The following is a 20,127-nucleotide window of genomic DNA, read 5'->3' as shown; positions in this document are numbered from 1 at the left end:
CCAATTCTGGAAGCAAGATTGTGTCTGCGAGGACACACTGGGTCACTAGTGAACCCTTATAATACCTTTTACTTTCTGTTCCTTAAGCATGTTAACTTAATTGTTTGTTCCTCTTTGGGGAGCTCATCGTGAAGGGAAGACTTAGACATAACTGCTTCAGTCCTCTCATTGACAGAGTCCCATTGCAGCATCTATATAATAACTAACTCTTTGAATGTCAGAAGATTCATAAATAGTAAACTTGTAGATATCCTACATACGAAAGACTAATGAAATGTTTTATTCTTCCTTTAATAGGAATATAGGGATCTATTAATAAAGCATGAAACTGAAGAACCAGTAAAAATTACTGAAGAAGTACCATAATGGCATGCAAGTGAAATGAACAACTCTTTTTTTTTTTTTTTTTCAACTATGTATGTCTGGTTGGAAGTAATTTACAGGCTTTTCATATTCTCTCCTTGCAAACAGAGAGAATAGTGTTACCGATAGAGACAATTCCCCAAGAGACTATCTTAAAAAGTCTGTCTGGATCTGATTTAATTTTCCATAAATAATCTGAGTTGTTTGCACTATTTTTGTTTCTTCTTATGATGAGTATTCTTTCAATCTTTCAGAGAAATATTTCTGCAGAGCTTTGGAAGTTATAATACTGCTTTTCAAAACAGTTCAAAAGGATAAACTAAAACCAACTGAACTTAAAGGGGCTTATTCAGGATCTCCGGTGGCCCCATGCCTTGTAAAAGGTACAGCCATATTCAGATTGAGATCATGAATAATAACTTTGTTATCTGTACAAAAACTCACTGAAAACCTGCTGTGCTTGCTGGCTGGGATAATTTCCTTCATAGTAGCTCGTATGGGGCTGTGTTGTGGATTTGTGCTGAAAACTGGGTTGATAATACAGAGAAGTTTTTGCTACTCCTGAGCAGTGCTCACACAGTGCTAAAACCTTTTGTTCTTTTCACGCCACCCCACTAGCGAGGCGGCTGGGGGTGCAGAAGAATTTGGGAGGGGACACACCAGTACAGCTGATCCCAGCTGACCAAAGGGATACTCCATACCATATGATGTCATGCTCAGCATATAAAGCTGGAGGAAGGAGGCAGATGTTCAGTGATGCCGTTTGTCTTACCAAGTATCTGTTATGCTTGATGGAACCTTCAGTTTCTGAAGATGGATGAAACAGGTTCTGCCTGACCTTTGGAAATGTGGAATGAATTCCCTATTTTTATTTGCTTGTGCATGCATAGTTTGTACTTTACCCATTAAACTGTTTTCATTTCTACTCCCAAGTTTCCTCACTTTCATTCTTGCAATTCTCTCCCCTGTACTGGGGGGTCGGAATTAGAGAGCAGCTGCATGGGCCTTAGTTGCCAACCGGGACTAGACCATGACACTGGCCAAGACTAAACCTCTTAAAACTTATCATTTGTCCATACAAAATAAGTATTGTTATGGTTACAACAGCAAAGTTCACTAATACTGCCATTACAAATAATCTATTTTTTCCTCACATCAGTATTACGTGGAGAATATTTCTATAGAATAAACACTAAAGATGACCTGTGCCTACTAGGCAATTCAGTTCTTGACTGGCTTTTCCAAAGCTTTACCTGAGGTGGCAAAAATTACTTCATCTGAAACTGAGTTGGTGTTTGTTTCTGTCAGAAAAAAAAAAATCTGTATGACAAAGCCTTACGCAAATCTCGAGTGATTTGCACATTCCGGTAAATTGAATCTCTGCCAAAGACAAGAGGTACTGCAGAGTTCAAGAAAAGACTGATGCAGGTGAAAAAGCAGCAGAATAACTCTTGAAGTGAGAACCTGGAGTTAGTTGCCCTCATCAATCCTAAGCATCCTATGGGAGTTTAGCTTCTGCCTGCAGCAGAGCCCTGGCTTGAAGGAAACATGCATTGAGCCATCTCATACTGCAAACTGAGCTCCAGAAGGCAGGTACCAAGTCAATCAAGGACTGAAATCTGAAATTGTGGGTCACTAAACTGCACACAATACTCATGGCAGATAAAGTTCCCTCTGCGTGGTAAAATTCCAGATCAGAAGAAACGAGATTACCTCCAGTAATCTGTAAAAAACAGATTACTGCCTTTGATACTGTTTGTTTCTATGATTCTATGTTGCAAAATAAACTTTCATTAACAATTTCTTTTTAATAAATTTTAGAACAGAACCAGAGCAGGAACTTTGTGTTTAAGTTATAAGTGCCTAAAGATTAGACCCCCTACATCAGAAGTGACCAACTAAAGCCAAAACTTGCTTTAATCTAGGGGGTTAAAAAGGTGAGGTCTACTGGATCCTCTGCATTCTGCTTCACTCACAGCTGAACATGGCCATTGGTGCACCCCCTACATGCCCACTGCTTTTACCGTGAAAGGTGCTGAGAGACTGCAAAGCCATTCAGAAACTTGTTCACTATCATCAGCCTGATAAGAACACCAGAAATCCTATTCAAGAAGCAGTGGAGGTGGGAGAAAGAGTGGGATTAAGGTATCCCTCTCCCTTCCCTGAGCAAAGACCCAACATAACATTGACTAGGAAAGGATAGTCATGTCATACAACCTTCTAGCCAAACGGCTCAGATGTTTGCACAGGTACAGGTCCTTTATTCTGGCCTCCTATGGCCATTTCTCTGCGCTGCATAGAAATTAATTTGCTGAAATCTAGACAGTTATTGCTGCACGGACCAAAGAGAGGGTGCCATCTCCTATTTGTATCTTTGTATCTACACAAAAGCTGTAACACACCAGCATAGCAAAATACTCAGCCAGTTCTTGTGACCAGTCATGATTGTTGTTGGAGCAACAAATTATTCTTCAAGCTTTTGGGATTTTAAGAAAGGTTCTTTTTAAACAACCTGCAGTGACTCTGCTCCTTGCAGAACCAAAGGTATGTAAATAGCCCTAGCATCTCTGCCTATCTTTCTCTTCTCTCTTCCTCTTTCTCCTCTTCTCATTTCAAGCTCCTGCATCATAGTGAAGCCAATCAACACTAGTTTTCTGCCCTCTAAAATGTAACCGACTTTGGCAGCACCATCAATAGCAGCAGCTTTTCTTGGGGATATTTTATTTTTTAATTTGTTTGCATTTTTGAAAGCCTTGGGTGAGGACTTGCCCTAAATATAGGCAAGCAAAAAGTCCCCTGTGTAGGCCAGTTCCTTTGAATGTGGTAACCCCACTGTCCTTGTGGGCTGTTTGGATTGTTTTGCTGAAACACATTCCAGCTTAGAAACAAAAAGTACCAAACCTCAAATCTCAGACTTCCTCATTATTTTACAGATGTGCACAATCTGACAGGGCACCAGAGACAACACTGCTCCTCTACTGCCTGATGCACAGGCTCAAGAGCTTTACACAGTGGGAGCATGGCACTTTGCTTGGGGTGCACAAATAGCCACACAGTTGAGAATTCAGCTGGAGAAAGAGAACCCAGCACTGGACAGATGTGTTTGTCCTCGTCCAACCATTGCAAGATGCGTAATTGGGATGACTTGAAAGCTGGAAGTTTGCAGCACTTCCCAGGACCAGATTTAGGCACAGAAAAAACACACAGCTGCCCAGGGCAGTCAACAGCCTACTACACCAGCTCTAAGCAGCGTGATACAGACACTTCCCTGTCACAGCCATCAGTAGGCACAGCCTTGTTGTCTAACCACTTCCGCCAAGAAAGTCTATCTGTGTAGGATTGTGGAGCTTCTGCCTCCTCATAGCAACAGCTGCCCTTAAACACCATCCATAAAGTACTGCAGGATCAGTAAATGCAACTTTGGTGCAATTGGTCCTAGCCTTTCTCCTCCACAGCCCAACCTCTGGGCTGAACGGTTTGCCTCAACTCCCTCCCGTCCCGGCTCCTGCAGTGTGAGGTGCCAGAGCGTGAGTAGACCTCCTGGTTTGTATGTGTCTGCTGCAGGAGTAGGTGGGAGCCTAGTGCTCTGGGAACTGACCTGCTGGAGGAGGGAGACCAAAGGAGGTGAAAGGCTAGGGGAGTGGAGAAAGACAGACACGTGGAAACTCTGTCTGGAACCCTATTTAATTCTCTGTGACTTTTCCTGTGGCTCTGATTTTATAACCCAGGGCACTTCTCTCCCTCCCTTCTCCATGAAATGCAGCATGTCACTGCCACAAAATTGACTGCTTTTCTTCCAAAGATGAGAACACAATAAAGTGTGGGGGGTTTGTATTCTTTGTGACCAGAAGTCCTTTCTTCAACCTTTATAGCACAGTAAGTGTTAAAAAAACACTTACATGGGTAAATATGGATTTTCTCTAATCTGGAGGTGCAGTGAGACCTCTAACCATGGACTGAACGATTGCCATGGGCGCCGACCTGAAGTCTAAACTTTCAGTTGCTTTGTCTGTCCACACTTTTAATGGGATAGGGATAGGGGTAGTGATTCCTATTTTTTTAAAAAAATAACTCCTTCTAAGACTAAATCTACATTTCCTTAGAATATCCGCCTACTCTTATTAGTCATTCAGTCCCACTCTTGCTTCATAACTATGCTTCAGAAAAGCTGTGTCACATTTTTATTCACTCCCAGCCTCCAAGAAAGTGAGCTCCCATTAATTGGTCCTTATAAAACCACCATTGCCTTAGACCTTTCCTTCTGAACCCAAAAAGACCAGGGCAGGCTCTGTTCATTCTCTTGTGATTACTGTTTCTAAGGCGGTTTTTTTAAGTTCTGGATGCTCAAGGTACTTGTTCATTGCCTCAATCAATACCAAGTTACTGACAGACAATCAAAAGCATGAAAACGACTACAGGGTATCGCTTAATACATTGCTTTCCAGTTCAGGCCTTGCTCTTTGCTTCTAGTACTGCGTATGCAGCAGAAGTGGAGCTGGTTTAATTTTTGTTATTTCTGAAAAATACTTTTTCAGTCAAAAAGTTGCTAATACAATGAGTTGACCTGCTGTGTTACACCTATTTCCTATACCCTGTATGAGCTGCAGAGAGGGAAGCACATCAGACATCCCTTTGGCTGTTGGCTGGTCTCAGTGACCACTCAGTATGACATTACAATTACAAGCTATGTAAGAGAATGGACCTGGGAAATGATCACACACACACACACAAGATCACACAAGAATCACAAGGTTGGAAGAGACATTTGAAGATCATCAAGTCCAACCATTCCCATCCGGTGCTAAACCATACCCCTAAGAACCTCATCAACCCTTTTTTTGAACACATCCAGGGAAGGTGACTCAACCACATCCCTGGGCAGCCTGTTCCAGGCCCTGACAACTCTTTCAGTAAATTTTTTTTTCTAATATCCAATCTAACCCTGCCCTGGCACAGCTTTGTGCCATTTCCCTTTGTCCTGTCTCCTGTCACCTGGCTGAAGAGACCATTGCCCACCTCTCTACAACCTCCCTTCAGGTAGTTGTAGGTGGTGATAAGGTCTCCCCTCAGCCTCCTCTTCTCCAGGCTAAACATCCCCAGCTCCCTCAGCAGTTGCTCATAGGATTTGCCCTCCAGCCCCTTCCCCAGCCTGATTGCCCTTCTCTGGACTTGCTCAAGGACCTCAATGTCCTTTTTATGGTGGGGAGCCCAGAACTGCACACAGTACTCAAGGTGTGGCCTCACCAATGCTGAGTACAGGGGCACAATTACCTCCCTAGACCTACTGGCCACACTGTTTTTGATACAAGCCAAGATGCCATTGGCCTTCTTGGCTGCCCAGGCACACTGCTGGCTCATATTCAGCCTGCAGTCAACCAACACCCCCAGGTCCTTCTCTTCCTGACAGCTCTCCAGCCAACCTCCCCCAAGCCTGTAGTGCTGCATGAAGTTGTTATGTCCCATGTGCAGCACTCTACACTTGGCCTTGTTAAACTTCATCCCGTTGGTCTCAGCCCATGGGTCCAGTCTGTTCAGATCCCTCTGAAGAGCCTCCCTACCCTCAGGCAGATCAACACTTCCTCCCAGCTTAGTGTCATCTGCAAATTTACTGAGGGAGCATTCAATCCCTTCATCAAGGTCACTGATAAAGATGTTGAATAAGACTGGACCCAGGACTGAGCCCTTGGGGACGCCACTCGTGATCGGCCTCCAGCTGGATTTTGTTTCATTCACCACCACCATTTGGGCCCGTCCATCCAGCCAGTTTTTAACCCAGTGTTAAAAGCCACTGTGATGACACACTTAGAGCTCATTGATCATTAATCTCATGCTCTAACAGGAATTCAGGAAGCAGAAACACCTATGAACCCAGGCATTTCTGGATCTCTAGAGAGTAAACCCTCTTTTTCCCCAAAGAAATTCAGCACTGCACTATCTTTGGCTTTCCCTTTTGGAAATAACTATACACATGAGTACCTGACCCATGAACTACTGCTGATATGGTTGTATCACTCTGTATGTCCATGATGAAGTAGTAGGTTAGGGACAAGCTTCGGATTTTGATAAAGGTGAATCCTGGAGCATCCTGGAAGGGTATCAGGTGATGTTTTCAAAATATAACAGGAAAGAAATGGAAGTGGTAGAGAAGTACATGGACAGTTCTCTCTCCTAAAGTTTTTAACTCCAGCAGAACAGATGTGCCTGGTTTTTAGGAGGAAAATGTTGACATATCTTGCTGCTTGAATATTTTCTAGTCATGCTTCAATTTCAACCTGTGAAGAAATGAAATTACAAGGATTATAAATTTCCATATTCAATAAATTGTTGTCTTTTTTGGTGAAGGAAAGCCTTTCAGGGTATAAGGAAGCTTTTGATGTTTTATATTTTTTATAACTGTCTCCTTTAGAGATTCACAGCTGTGACCTGAGGTGAAAAGAACTGCTCAGCAGCAGGCCTCAGAGTCGTTTTATGTAGTTGGATGATTACTACTTGCAATTTTTTGTCGTTTTTTTTACAGTACTTTGTGGTTTGAGTATTTTTCACATTGGGAGACCAAACCCAGATCACAACTTTTGATTATGAATTATCTCATTTTAAGACTTTCTTTCCCACAAGCTTAAGGAACGTTTGCAGTTTGCATTGTCATTTCCGAGTGCCCCCTAGACCATTCCTGCCCAGCCTCCTGGGGCTCTCCCAACCCTGTCCAGGGCACAGGACTCCATCTCAGACCCTGCCCTGCCCTGGCCACATGTCATGTGCAGCCAGACCTACCTGTGAGCCCACGTCCCAGCCATGACCCATATGCAAGGAGGTGCCAAATTCCTGGGGCTGGGGCTGCCCCTGATGTCCCCCACTTCCCTGTGCCTGGCTGGGGCTGGGACAGGCCTTGGCTGCCAGGCCCTGCCCTGCGCCACCATGGGGAGGCCCCACAGTCCACAGCCCCTAGAGATGGTGTGTGTTGAGAGGTGCTTTGTACCATGCAGTATTATTTAGAATAAGAGAGAAATACCTGTAAAGGAAAAGGAGTTTTTGCACCTGCCAGATTTCCAAGCACCAGCGGACTCTATAAGAGAAGGGAAAATTTAACTGGCTGCATTCTCATGTTTTATGAAATCATGAGTTCTGCAATTACATAAAATTGGTAAATGGGGGGAAGTAATGACCATTGTGTCTTGCAACAGTTCCGATGGTGTGACAGTTCTCGAAAACACACCAGCCCAGGAAACAGCCCTATTTATAACTATGCAAGCATTTTAAATAGACCTTTTTCCTTCTACTTTGAATCTGAAGACTATGATAGAAAGATGAACGAGACGTTCTGAAATAAAAGGTAGGTCCATCTCTTTCTTTCTGTTTTGTTTGCTGACTTATTCACTGAGACCCTAGGAAGTCCAGTGGAGGGGTGATATTCCAGGCAAAATCTGAAAATCTGTCAGAAGAATACATAGAGCTAAGTTGAATGAACTTTTTAAAAATAAAGGACTTACTGCCTGCAAAGAAAAGTTCTAGCCATAATTTTTATTTTCTTACTGGGTTTGGTAACGAATTTGTAGAAGCTAGATCCCACTTTGTAGCTCCCAGATCCACTTTTAAGCATATACACAAAAAATTCTTGAAAGTACATGGACCAAACTTACCGCATTCACCATTGGGTAACTAAAGCTGACTGCTATTGCTGGGACCAATTTTGATATTTTGTGTTTGCAGCTCTTTACCCATCTGCTTGGCATTTAATCATCATAACCTTTGTCTATAGCAGGTAGAGAAATAATATTTAGACCTTAAGACAGCAGTCACAAAATGTATGTACGTAACTTTTATACAGCACTCCTGAGACCACCAGCTTTAGGGAAGGTTGTACACATTTTTTTGTTACAGAAAAGGACAACTTCTTTAACATTGTTCCTGTTTATTTGAATATTTCTCTGACTGCTTGAGGAGTCTATCTAATCTTTCCTCCCGCCAGAACTGATGTTGTCCCAAAAGTTGGGGTAATTACCTGTTGAGCAGTATGCTAATATACACACAGAGAAGGGGTATTTGATTTATTTCATGTCTGTGCAGAGGTGATCAGATCATGTAGAAAGAGGCGCAATGAGCATCTCAGACTAGACAGATTCAGATGGGAGTAGTTCACACTGCCAGCTTTCACCTTGAGAAGGTTTCACTGTTCTCTGTCTCTAAGGAGGAAGAGATGGTCACTCCTCTTGCACTCATCTTTATGACCCAGTGGATGCTTCTGAACACCCAGTTGTGTGTTGGCTGGCACTGCACAGACTGTGAGTAGAGCACTACCAGAAGTGAAGTGTAAAATACTATTATGGGTAGTTGTGCTTAAGTTGCCTTCTCTCTTAGGCAGTAGGTAGTAAACTCTGCACCTAGAAATACAGGAATCAGTCCTGCATCTTCCTGATCCTATTATGTGACACTTGCTGCAGAGATGACAGATTCCCCTATTATAAATTTGATACAGAATCTGTGGAGAATGAAAAGGAGTTGGATGAGTAGCAGGAATTTCACTGAGAATTGGTGTTCAGTGACTGCAGGAGATTTTGCCAAGACTATAATTGTAAATTTGCTATGAAAATTTTCAAAGGAGATAAATCAATACACTTTCTTTTGTTCTTTCATATCCTTAAGTAAAAAAAAGGTATCCTTGTTAGGAACAACGTCTCTGTCTTAGCAGTCCTTTCTAATTTATGTTGAGACCTATGTTGGTACTGGTCCTCTCTGACAACTCTTGTGAAATTGCCTTCAGGGGATGCTTGTGGAATCAGAGACTTGATGGGACTGAAGTGTAAGATTTCATAGGAACTTTGGTGAGAGGGATCTCATGCTGTGGAGATGAGAATTTTTAAGTAAAAAGGACAGACTGAATTCAGGGACATTGGAGATGTGGTGATGAGCTTGCTCAGGGCTGACTGGTGTGACACAAAAGCTTGTGAAGACACAACATTTCTGCAGTGGCTCCTGAGGGCCAAGCAGGTTCATACAATCATAGAATGGTTTAGGTTGGAAGTGAACTTTTAAAGATCATCTAATTCAACCCTCTTGCCATGAGCAGGGACACCCTTCACTAGACCAGGTTGCCCAAAGCCCCATCCAACCTGGCCTTGAACACTGTCGCAGAGCGGGCAGTCACAGCTTCTCTGGGCAGCCTGGGCCAGGGCCTCACTACTCTTATAGGGAAGATATTTTTCCTAATATCTAATTCAAATCTCCCATCTTTCAGTTTAAAAAACTGGAGCCACTGTAGAAATATTGTGTCTTCACAAGCTTTTGTGTTACACTAGTTAGCTCTGAGTAAGCACATCACCACATCTCCAATGTTATCCCTTGTCTTATCACTACACTCCCTACAAGAGAGTCCCTCTCCATCTTTATCCCTTTAGATACTGGAAGGCTGCAATTAGGTTTCCTGGGAGGCTTCTCTTCTCCAGGCTGACCAAGCCCATCGGTCTCAGCCTGCCTTCAGGGGAGAGGCGCTCCAGCCTTCTGACCATCTCTGTAGTCCTACTCTGGACTCACTCCAATAGGTCCATGTCTTTCTGGTACTAGGGACTCCAGACCTGGACACAGTAATTCAGGTGGGGTCTTACGAGAATAGAAGAAATGGAAAGTCTGACATAACTTATTCCTTTTTTTATGAAAGGGGTAGTACATGAGTCTGTTAAAAAATGAGAAGCAAAGGCTGTGCATTTAAGCAATATGGAGTTGGCACATACAAAATGACACTACTTCCTGCCTCCAAGTATTTGCTGATTACTTACTAAAGGAAGGATAAGAAATTCTTCCTTTGAAAATGTATGTTTAGTCTCCATTGGGTTTTGTTGGGCATGGGGGTTAAGGAGTAAATTGATATGCTTGTGATCAGGAGAAGATTCCTCATGTTCATCCCAGGTGGAAGAAAGCATTGCTGCAAAGCACAAACACCTCACAAGTTTGTATCTACACCTCCCTGAAGTCTTGAAAAACTTCACAGCTCTGCACTTGGGTTTCTCTCTCCCTCTCTGGAGTCCACAAGAAAGCTCCTCATGCTCCTTGTTCATTTGTCAGAGTGCTGAAGAACATCTTTCCAAATGCTGCAACAGGGTTTTGAAGGATGACAGACAAATTTTTCAGTCTTTGGCATTGTGGCACAGAATTACAGAATCGTAGGGGTTGGAAGGGACATCCAGAAATCATCAGGTCCAACCCCCCTGCCAAAGCTCATATTGCACAGATGGTGCAATACAGGTGTCCAGAGGGGTCTTGAATATCTCCAGAGAAGGAGACTCCAAAACCCCCCTGGGCAGCCTGTGCCAGGGCTCTGTCACCCTCACTGTGAAAAAGTTCTTCCGCATATTGGTGCAGAACTTCCTGTGCTCCAGCTCGAGGTCATTGCCCCTTGTCCTGCCCTAGCAGACCATACAAAAGAGGCTGGCTATTTCCCCATCTCCCACACTTCAGATATTTGTAAACCTTAATCAGATCCCCTCTTAGTCTTCTTTTCTCAAGGCTGAACAGTCCCAGCTCACTCAGCCTTTCCTCATTGGGGAGACACTCCAGGCCCTTAAACATCTTCATAGCACTCCTTTGGACTCTCTCCAGGAGATCCCTGTCTTTCTTTATACCAGGGAGCCCAAAACTGGACACAATACTCCAGATGGGGCCTGACTAGGGCAGAGTAGAGGGGGAGGATCACCTCCTTTGACCTGCTGGCCACACTCCTCCGGATGCACCCCAGGATCCCATTGGCTCTCTTAGCCACCAGGGCACACTGCTGGCTCATGGCCAACCTGTCATCTACCAGGACCCCCAGGTCCTTCTCCACAGAGCTCCTCTCCAGCAGGTCATCCCCCAGCCTGTACCGGTAGAAGCAGTTATTCCTTCCCAGGTGCAAGACTCTACACTTGCTTTTATTAAACCTCATCTGTTTTCTCCCTGCCCAGCTCTCCAGCCTGTCCAGGTCTCCCTGTAGCCACTCATAGAATCGTAGAATCATAGAATCATAGGGGTTGGAAGGGACCTCGAGAGATAACCGAGTCCAACCCCCCTGCCAAAGCAGCTCCCTAGGACATATTGCACAGATAGGTGTCCAGACGGGTCTTGAATATCTCCAGAAATGAAGATATTCAAGACCCATCTGGACGCCTAATCTCTCCAGCCTGTCCAGGTCTCTCTGGATGGCAGCGCAGTGTTCCTGCGTGTCAGCCACTCCTCCCAGCTTTGTATCATCGGCGTACTTGCTGAGGGTGGATGCTTTTCCCTCATCAAGGTTGTCAGTGAAGATATTAAACAGAACTGGACCCAACACCGAGCCCTGGGGAACACCGCTAGTCACAGGTCTATCACTCCTCCCAGCTTTGTATCATCGGTGTATTTGCTGAGGGTGGACACTATTCCCTCATCGAGGTTGTCGATGAAGATGTTAAATAAGACCCAACACCAATCCCTGGGGAACACCGCTAGTCACAGGTCTCCAGTCAGAGACCTCCACCCTCTGAGCTTGGTCCGACAGCCAATTCTCAACCCACCTCACCGTCCACTCATCTATCCCCTGCTCTCTCAGCTTTGCTATCAGGATGTCATGGATGACACTATCAAAAGCCTTGCTGAGGTCAAGGTAGATGACATCCACTGCTCTGTCTCCATCTACCCATCTGGTGATGACATCACAAAAGGCTACAAGGTTGATTGAGCATGATCTCTCCTTGGTGAATCCATGCTGACTACTCCTCATGACCTTCTTCTCATCCAATTGCTTGGAGATGGCATCCAGAATAAGCTGTTCCATCACCTTTCAGGGGCAGAGGTGAGACTAACTGGTCTGTAGTTACTGGTATCCTTCTTCTTGCCCCTTTTGAAGACTGGAGTGATATTGGCTATCCTACAGTCCTCAGGCACCTCTCCTGTTCTCCAAGACCTGTCAAAGATGATAGAGAGTGGCTCAGCAATCCCCTCCACCAGCTCCCTCCACACACGTGGATGCATCCCATCCGGGCCCATGGATTTGGGCACCAGTGTCTCTTTTTGAATAGGAGGAATTGAAAGCACGGGCTAGCCACCGTAGGTGTCACTTTGTACTGCAGCAATATAGGCTCCCCTGAGACTTGTTCTATCAGATGCAGCTATAATATCTCTGGAGAATTTAATCCATGACAAAGTCTTCATTGAATCTGTCGGTGCAAATACTTTCCACTGCTACTATCTAAAATGAAGCAAGTAATTCTTAACCCAGCCGATAACCAGCTGGAGTTGCAAGTGTCTCACATATCTAAGCATGTGCCAAGATCCCCCAGCTTGGAGCAGTCACACAGTTCTTCCTCATCACAGATATTCCTGTGTTTGCAGGTGCAAGTGGGACGGCCGTTGAAAATTTCTCCTGTGTGATTTATAATGTTTCCTTCATGAACTGCACTTGGCAGGCAGGCAGGGGTGCTCCAGAAGATACCCAATATTTTCTCTACTGGAAGCAGTGGAGGTAAGCAGGCTTGAGCTCAGAGAAGTCTGAATTCTCATTTAACAGACCACTTTGCCCACATTTAACTAAAATGCAATGCTACCTACAGTAACGTCGATAAGAAGGAATGTGAGCTTTACATTAAAGATGAAAATGGCAGAAACACAGGATGCAGATTCCAAAACGTGGTGATAGAGACTGAAAAGGCTTACTTCTTGGTGAATGGATCTAGCAATGACTCCCTGATCCAGTTCTATGATGAATACATTCCACTGTATAAATTTGGTAAGTAAACCATCTCTTTCTGCTTTATTTTCATTATTGCATGAGGGTACTAGAGCATTTATCTCTGAGAAGGAACCAGGTCCCCTGTCTCACCTAGGGTCATAAAAAAAGTGGTTTTAATTATTTGAATTCTTGGTTATATCATTTCAGAAAAGCTTATGCCTCCATCAAATATCACTGTCAGCTGTGATGAGATTAAAAAAGATTGCATAATTCAATGGCAACAACCACAAATAAGTCATTCAAGCAAAGATAAGTGCTTTAAATATGAAATCAACATAAAGTATAAGGTAAGAGGAATTTCATCACTGACATTTAACATTAATATACGCTTGCATTTACTAGTACTCATGGATAGAAAGAAAATCCATCTCTCTGTATGGTGCAGCCTTCCTCATACTTGGCACTGTACTCCTTTGCTGTTGTGCCTCTCAAGTGCCCTGTTACACCATACTGCTCCATTTTTGACCCCCGTTCTCCTGCATGAGACATTGCTGGAGATAAACAGGCTGACTGTGACTGTTTGGGCATAAGAGGAGGGCACATGGTTAATCAAGACTTGAACACATCACAGTTTTGGCTGTGAATAAAAAGCTCAGAAAAGGTACTCTGTTCACTAAGAGCTATGAAAGCTGTCCTGGACAGGAGTCCTTCCAGCGGTGATGGCATCTCTGTGAAAGGGCAGAGCTCAGCTGTAGAGACTGGGTGGAGAAATGGGCATCCATTTAACAAGTACGAGCTGATGGAGCCGAAAGAAACTTAGATATACAGGAAATGTACACAGCTTATCCAGATAAGATGATTAAGGGCCTGAAGCATCTCCCCTATGAGGAAAGACTAAGTGAGCTGGGACTGTTCAGCCTTGAGAAAAGAAGACAAAGGGGGGACCTTATTAATGTTTATAAGTATCTTAAGTATGGGATGAAGGGAGGGAATGACCGGCCCCTTTTCAGTGGTCTGTGGAGACAGGACAAGGGGCAATGGCAGCAAGTTGGAGCACAGGAAGTTCCGCACCAACATGCGGAAGAACTTTTCCACAGCGAGGGTGACAGAGCCCTGAGACAGGCTGCCCAGGGAGGTGGTAGAGTCTCCTTCTCTGGAGATATTCAAGACCTGTCTGGATGCCTATCTGTGCAATATGAGCTGGGTAGCTGCTTTGGCAGAGGGGTTGGACCTGATGATCTCTCGAGGTCCCTTCCAACCCCTACGATTCTGTGATTCTGCCATTACCTATCTAAGAAAGCAACACGTCTGTTGATCTGCGAATTGAAGCCGTTTAATGGTAGGCAAAAGGAAAATAAACGTGAGAGAAAGCAGAAAGTCAGCGTGAACAAGCACTAAAACTCAGAATCACGCCTTGGCTTCCCAAGCCTTTCTGCAGCCAGGGAGGAGGGGAGAGGTTATGGCGTTCTGCTGCAGAACACCCAAACCACGGTAACCGTGGCGGAATTGCGTCCTGTGACTGCAGGGTGGCAGAGCGTGACCACCCCACAAAGACTGCCCACACCGTGACCACCAGAGAGACTGCCCACACCGTGACCACCCCACAGAGACATCCACACTGTGACCACCCCACAAAGACTGCCACACCGTGACCACCAGAGAGACTGCCCACACCGTGACCACCCCACAAAGACATCCACACCATGACCACCCCACAAAGACTGCCCGCACCGTGACCACCCCACAAAGACATCCACACCGTGACCACCCCACAAAGACTGCTACACCGTGACCACCAGAGAGACTGCCCGCACCGTGACCACCCCACAAAGACATCCACACTGTGACCAACCCACAAAGACTGCTACACCGTGACCACCAGAGAGACTGCCCGCACCGTGACCACCCCACAAAGACTGCCCACACCGTGACCACCCCACAAAGACTGCCCACACCGTGACCACCAGAAAGACTTCCCAGAACGTGACCACCCCAGAAGACTGCCCCGCCCCGCAACCAGATTCGGCCGCTCTGTGGCTGATGTAAGGCGTTTCCCGCATCTCTCTCATTCGGAGCTTCCTGCCCACATCCGGCCTGGTGTTCCACAGAGGAGTTTTTCTCGCAGGCCCCAACACCTCCTACAAACCCACATCGCTTCTCGAATCCTGTGGCAGCTGCCCCAAAGGAAGTCGATAGGGAATCCCTCGTGGCGCTGGAATAAAATGCTTCTAAAACTATTCTAACATGCCTAATACTCGGTTTATAAAGAATATTCAGCTCCCACAAAGTCTGAACAGCCTAGGATTTATTTCAATAATCATTAGCGGCTTTCATAAGAAAATAAATTCACTTGCTGAGCGTCTCGGATTCTTCTTCAGTGAGGTCTGAAGCTAAGGCTTTATAGATCAAGGTATTTGGGAAGCCTGAAGGCAAAACTCACCCACTGAAAACTAAGCTAAAAAGGCATCAAATACCTCAGGCTTTCCCAGATTCCTTGCTACTAGGTCAGTAGATTGGTGCCACCAAAGTCATGGGTTTCATCCAGGTCTGTCTTGCTTGTGTTTCAATTTAATCATCAGTCTGAAATAAACTCTGGTAGTACTTTTCTGTAGCAGGATTAATAACTAGATAAACTTGGTATTGTAGATGAATTACATACTATATACTAAACGTCAGATAAATTACTAGTTGTGAAAAAACTATCAAGTAAGCAAGGAAGAGTAATGCAAAAAAAAAGGGAAAAGTAAGTAAAATAACTTATTCCTTCAGCACAAAACAAGCAGTCATAATATTAAAGTGGGGTACTTTTTCTCATTTTACAGGACAGTCCTGAGGGAAAACCCAAGTATATTTCTATACAAGTAAGTCTGCTTGTTCTATTAATTAGCAATGCTTTATAATTTTGTAATCACTTGTGAAGTGCAAATAGTATGCACATGCCTTTATGTCAGTACCTGTTCAATGTCCTATGCCAATGTCTTATATCATCCTTATTTATAAGTTTCATGAATGTGTCAAACTGCTAGGTCATCATTATATATATCATTTATTATACAGTGAAGGGCAGAACATTATTAATATTCTGTAAGTATTTTGAAAATCCTTCCATTTTACGTTATATTTTCCGCTCTGCCCCTCATCTATTTAGAACAGAATTTGAAATTGCACATCTGTGACAGCAGAGGAAACAGCTCCTGGGAATTTCATTTTTGTTCATGAAAAGTAAAGACCACAAAAGCCCTTTGGGATCCTTTGGAGTCGAGGCTGTCCCCTCTGTATACTGCTCCTCCTTCTGATCAGGGCAGTTTGCACATCCACCTCTATCCTGACAGAATCCAACAGCAAATTGTCGTAACATAAACTATTGCAGCTTTCTGCTTGTTTCAGTAGTTTGGCTGGCAGGTTATGCCAGTCAAAAGGCAAAGACTGAGGAAGGTGAGGTGCAAGCAGTCAGTTTGTTCCTCCCATCACTCAGTTCTCACAGGATTGAAATGAGACGATTCAAGACACTCTTCTGCCCCTGCCAGTGGAATAGATCACACTATATTGTAAGAAGTTACAGGATATAGTTTAGAAACACCTCCAAACATAAAAAGCATACTGACAGGTTACTTTTTTAAGGAGACACACAGATACAGACATATTCTATGCATACCAAATATGCATATGTTTACATTTTGCTTTATAACAGCAGCCTACTTTGACAAGCAATGCTGCCCTTGCCTTGTAAAAGTCTCACTGGTAAATGACACTTTACAAAGAAAACAACTCGGTTTTGCTTTGTTTATCAGGAAGGGGGGAATAGCCACACATTTCAAAGATCCAATACAAGAAAGAAGTACCTCTTGAAAATAAGAACAGCTGGCAGTGCCTGCCTGGTGAACCCAGCCTGGGGGGAGTGGAGTGCGCCTGTAGCATTTGGTAAGAATGGAAATCCATCCCTTGGGCTGCTCCTTCCTCACAAACGCCCCCGTCTGCCTCACACATTGCTGTGCATCTGCAAGCACACAGATTTAAAAAGGCTTCATTTTGGAAACATTTTGTTTCCTTCCATATTACTGAGAGGAAGAGGAGGAAAAGAATTAATGCATCTCTGAACAGCCTGACACTGGAAATAACACAAAAAGTTACACCTTTGCAATGGAGATGCCCAGTTGTTCACTGTGAGGGATGGACAAACAAGCTCAGTGTCAGTCCTTCCCATCAAATGTTACTGCTAAGGTGCCACATTAAAAAGTTGATTTTTATACCAAGTTAAACCTTCCAGATGGACATTCACCAGCCAGTCACTAGAGCAGATGTTTGACACGGCTCTGCATCTATTCCTCTTTGTTAGCAGTAGTATTTCATGACTGTTTCTCTTTCAGGCAATGAAGAAACTGATGTATCTTCAGTATGGATTATATTTGTGGTAGTAGCTGTGACCCTCTTAGTGACAATTGCTGCAATGTTTTTATGCAAAAGGTAAACTTAATTTATGCATTTATTTTATTTTGTGGGGGTGCATGAAACATCTGCGGCTCTTTCTTAAGGTAGAGGTATCTCTGTAGTACAGATAAAGCTTTTTCCCTGACATTGTAGTAGAAACCAATGCAAATGAGTGATCCTGAGGCAAGTGCTACAGTGGTGATGCCCAAAGTTCCTCCCTGGCCTATTCACACAACTTTTTCCAGGGCAATTATATGCGGTTACTTACATGAACAGTACAGCTGGTCTGAATATTTATGGTGCAGACTGTCTATGCAATAGCTTCTTTGCAAACGCATGGGGTTATGCCTGTTCAAAGGGGAAGAAGAGAAACCACAGGTGAATTTGTAGACCAAGTTTTGCAACCTTTCAATTCAAGGCTGCAAATACTTCAGTCTTCCCCTTAAGTAAGTAAATATCTGGTGGGGTTAGCTAGAATTGTCCCAGCTAACTGAATTTACCTGAAAGCACGTAAGCTAAGCAGTTACTGCTTGAAATAAACCCTGAAAGTGAAACAGCCAAAAGCATATTTTGTTGTATCATTGAGCTGTATAGAAATAGTAATGCAGAGAAGATGCTTGTCTTCTAACTTGTTAAATATTTTCCATCCACTTTTTACTGGTTGTGATGGCTTAAAGAGCAGGAAAATCGTGAGTTCTCTTTTCTTTCGAAGACCAGAACTACTAGGGATTCTCTAACCACAAATGAAACTGTCACCAAATTCTAAATTCTTAGTTTTCTAATGTGTTCACTCTGCGCTGAGATGATGTGTATTTTTCCTTTCTTTTCTATCCTGGAAGAGGAAGATCAGAGCTGGTCTGAGGGTGCAATTGTTTTGACACATGATGGTTACTTAACTTTTCTTTTCTACTCCATCCCTTCTGATCTACAGGACGGGCTGTTGGAAAGCAGCATTTCCAAAGATCCCGGAGCCAAAAAATGCGTTTCATCGACTGTCTGATACAAATGCAGAGGTATGTTCTCTTTCGGATTTATAATGTATGTGTGAAATCCATACAAGACTATTGCAGGTAACTTTTAAGTTATGAGCAACATATTATTTGTGTTAACCCTTCTCTTTCCCATATTCTGAGGAGTTACAAGAGGAAATCTGCAGGCAAGTTTGTTAAGAGAAGTCAAATGCAGGCCAGTAGTTCCTAAACTTTAGGCCAATGTGTTCTCATCTATTTCTACACCTTAGCAAGGTTAATCCTTTTTTATTCACTCATTTGAGATGATTTGCAGTAATCTGTGTGGTGCACTGGAGAAAAACATGCATTCACTTGTCCACTTCCACGTCAGTCAGAAATCCGCTGTCAGTATTACAGACTTGCTGGAACGTCACTGTTATGGCCAGCCAAGGGAAGCTTATCAGCTAACAAACAAAGAAGTGAAATATTTCTATAAAATATGCAACAAAAGTTTAAATGCTCTTGGAACTTCCTCTTAAGAGACTAAATTAACCATATGTATAAAACTAATGGAAGTTTTTCTTTTCCTTTCAGCCGTCTGGGAGCAAAATTCAGTCAATAACATCTCAAAATGAAGAGATAACATTAGTTGCTGATGTAGCCAAATAACAAGAAAAACTGGGGAATTTGAAAGTGCATTTCTTAGCTGAGGCAACTGTATATACCCAGGGAAAGTCTGGAATAACATATAGGCTTTCTTCACTTTATTTCCCTTCTTGGCATAAACAGTAGTGTGGCCAAGAGAGAATGATGCCTTGCATGCCATTTTTTTAAACTGCCATTGTATTTGCTTCGAATTTTAGCTAATTTTCACTGTTTGTGTACCTTGTCTGTGTCAGATATCATTCATTTTGTGAATTTGATCAAAATATTTCAGCCAAGAAGTTTTAGTTACTTTTTGCCTGATTTGCCTCAGGAAATACTGTGGGTTCATCTCATATTAAAAAGAATAAGAATGAATTTATTGATATAATTAAAATGTAAAATAGAAATCTGGTGCCTGAATGTCATCATTCTACTGTTAAGAAAAGGCTGCTTCATACTCGACGTTTCCTCAGATCTTTTGAATTACACATGGACAACTAGAAAATTAGGAATGGGATTGAAAACAGGCTGACACATTGAATGGCAGCCTGTAATCAACAGGAATCTCAAAGGACAGGAGTACGTTTATAATCCTAACTAATCCTACATCTTAAGTCTATTATTGCTTAGATGTTAGGAGATCAGACACCTTTTACTATCAGCACCAAGAAACCTGATCTGACATTGAAGTTAACTCCGGTCTACATAAGAATCCTAAAAGGAGTACTAGTATTATCAGTCAGAACAAAAATGACTTAAAATATGATTCTTAATCAATGGAGAAAGAACCACAGTGTAGGAGCAAAAGGTCTTGTTATGGTGGAGGGAAGTAACCCATTTTAATAATGTGCTCATTTTATATAGATGTAGGAACATGTTTCTCACTTTCTGATCCAATGATACTGCAGACCAGAGAATTTGCGAAGTACAGAGATCGTTACCAGAAGGGAAAGGAACTAGTCTGGTATGAACTTTTGTCCTTTTTAGGGTTCAGACAGTTCCCAGTACGAGGAGAAACACAGCTGGAGAAAGCAGCCTGAGGAGGCCTGAGAACTCTCAGACTTATGAAGA

The 20,127-nt window shown here is 43.3% G+C and overlaps 1 protein-coding gene across 1 annotated transcript; it reads left to right on the top strand.

Moving 5' to 3' along the window:
• Positions 1–11,932: 11,932 nt before the first annotated feature.
• On the top strand, positions 11,933–19,457 carry LOC311205403 (granulocyte-macrophage colony-stimulating factor receptor subunit alpha-like; the record flags this gene model as incomplete). Its single annotated transcript, XM_084279829.1, has 9 exons — positions 11,933–12,034; positions 12,645–12,826; positions 12,915–13,090; positions 13,241–13,380; positions 15,856–15,894; positions 16,825–16,954; positions 17,401–17,497; positions 18,393–18,474; positions 19,006–19,457. The coding sequence occupies 9 exons, from the start codon at positions 11,933–11,935 to the stop codon at positions 19,078–19,080; spliced, it is 1,023 nt and encodes a 340-aa protein (XP_084135955.1). The 3' UTR covers positions 19,081–19,457.
• Between the last annotated feature and the right edge of the window lie 670 nt (positions 19,458–20,127).

Source organism: Gallinula chloropus, assembly GCF_964237585.1.
Source record: "Gallinula chloropus genome assembly, chromosome: 1".
Taxonomy (NCBI): domain Eukaryota; kingdom Metazoa; phylum Chordata; class Aves; order Gruiformes; family Rallidae; genus Gallinula; species Gallinula chloropus.
The sequence above is the reverse complement of the archived record's forward strand: the minus strand, read 5'-3'. Positions and strand labels throughout refer to the sequence as shown.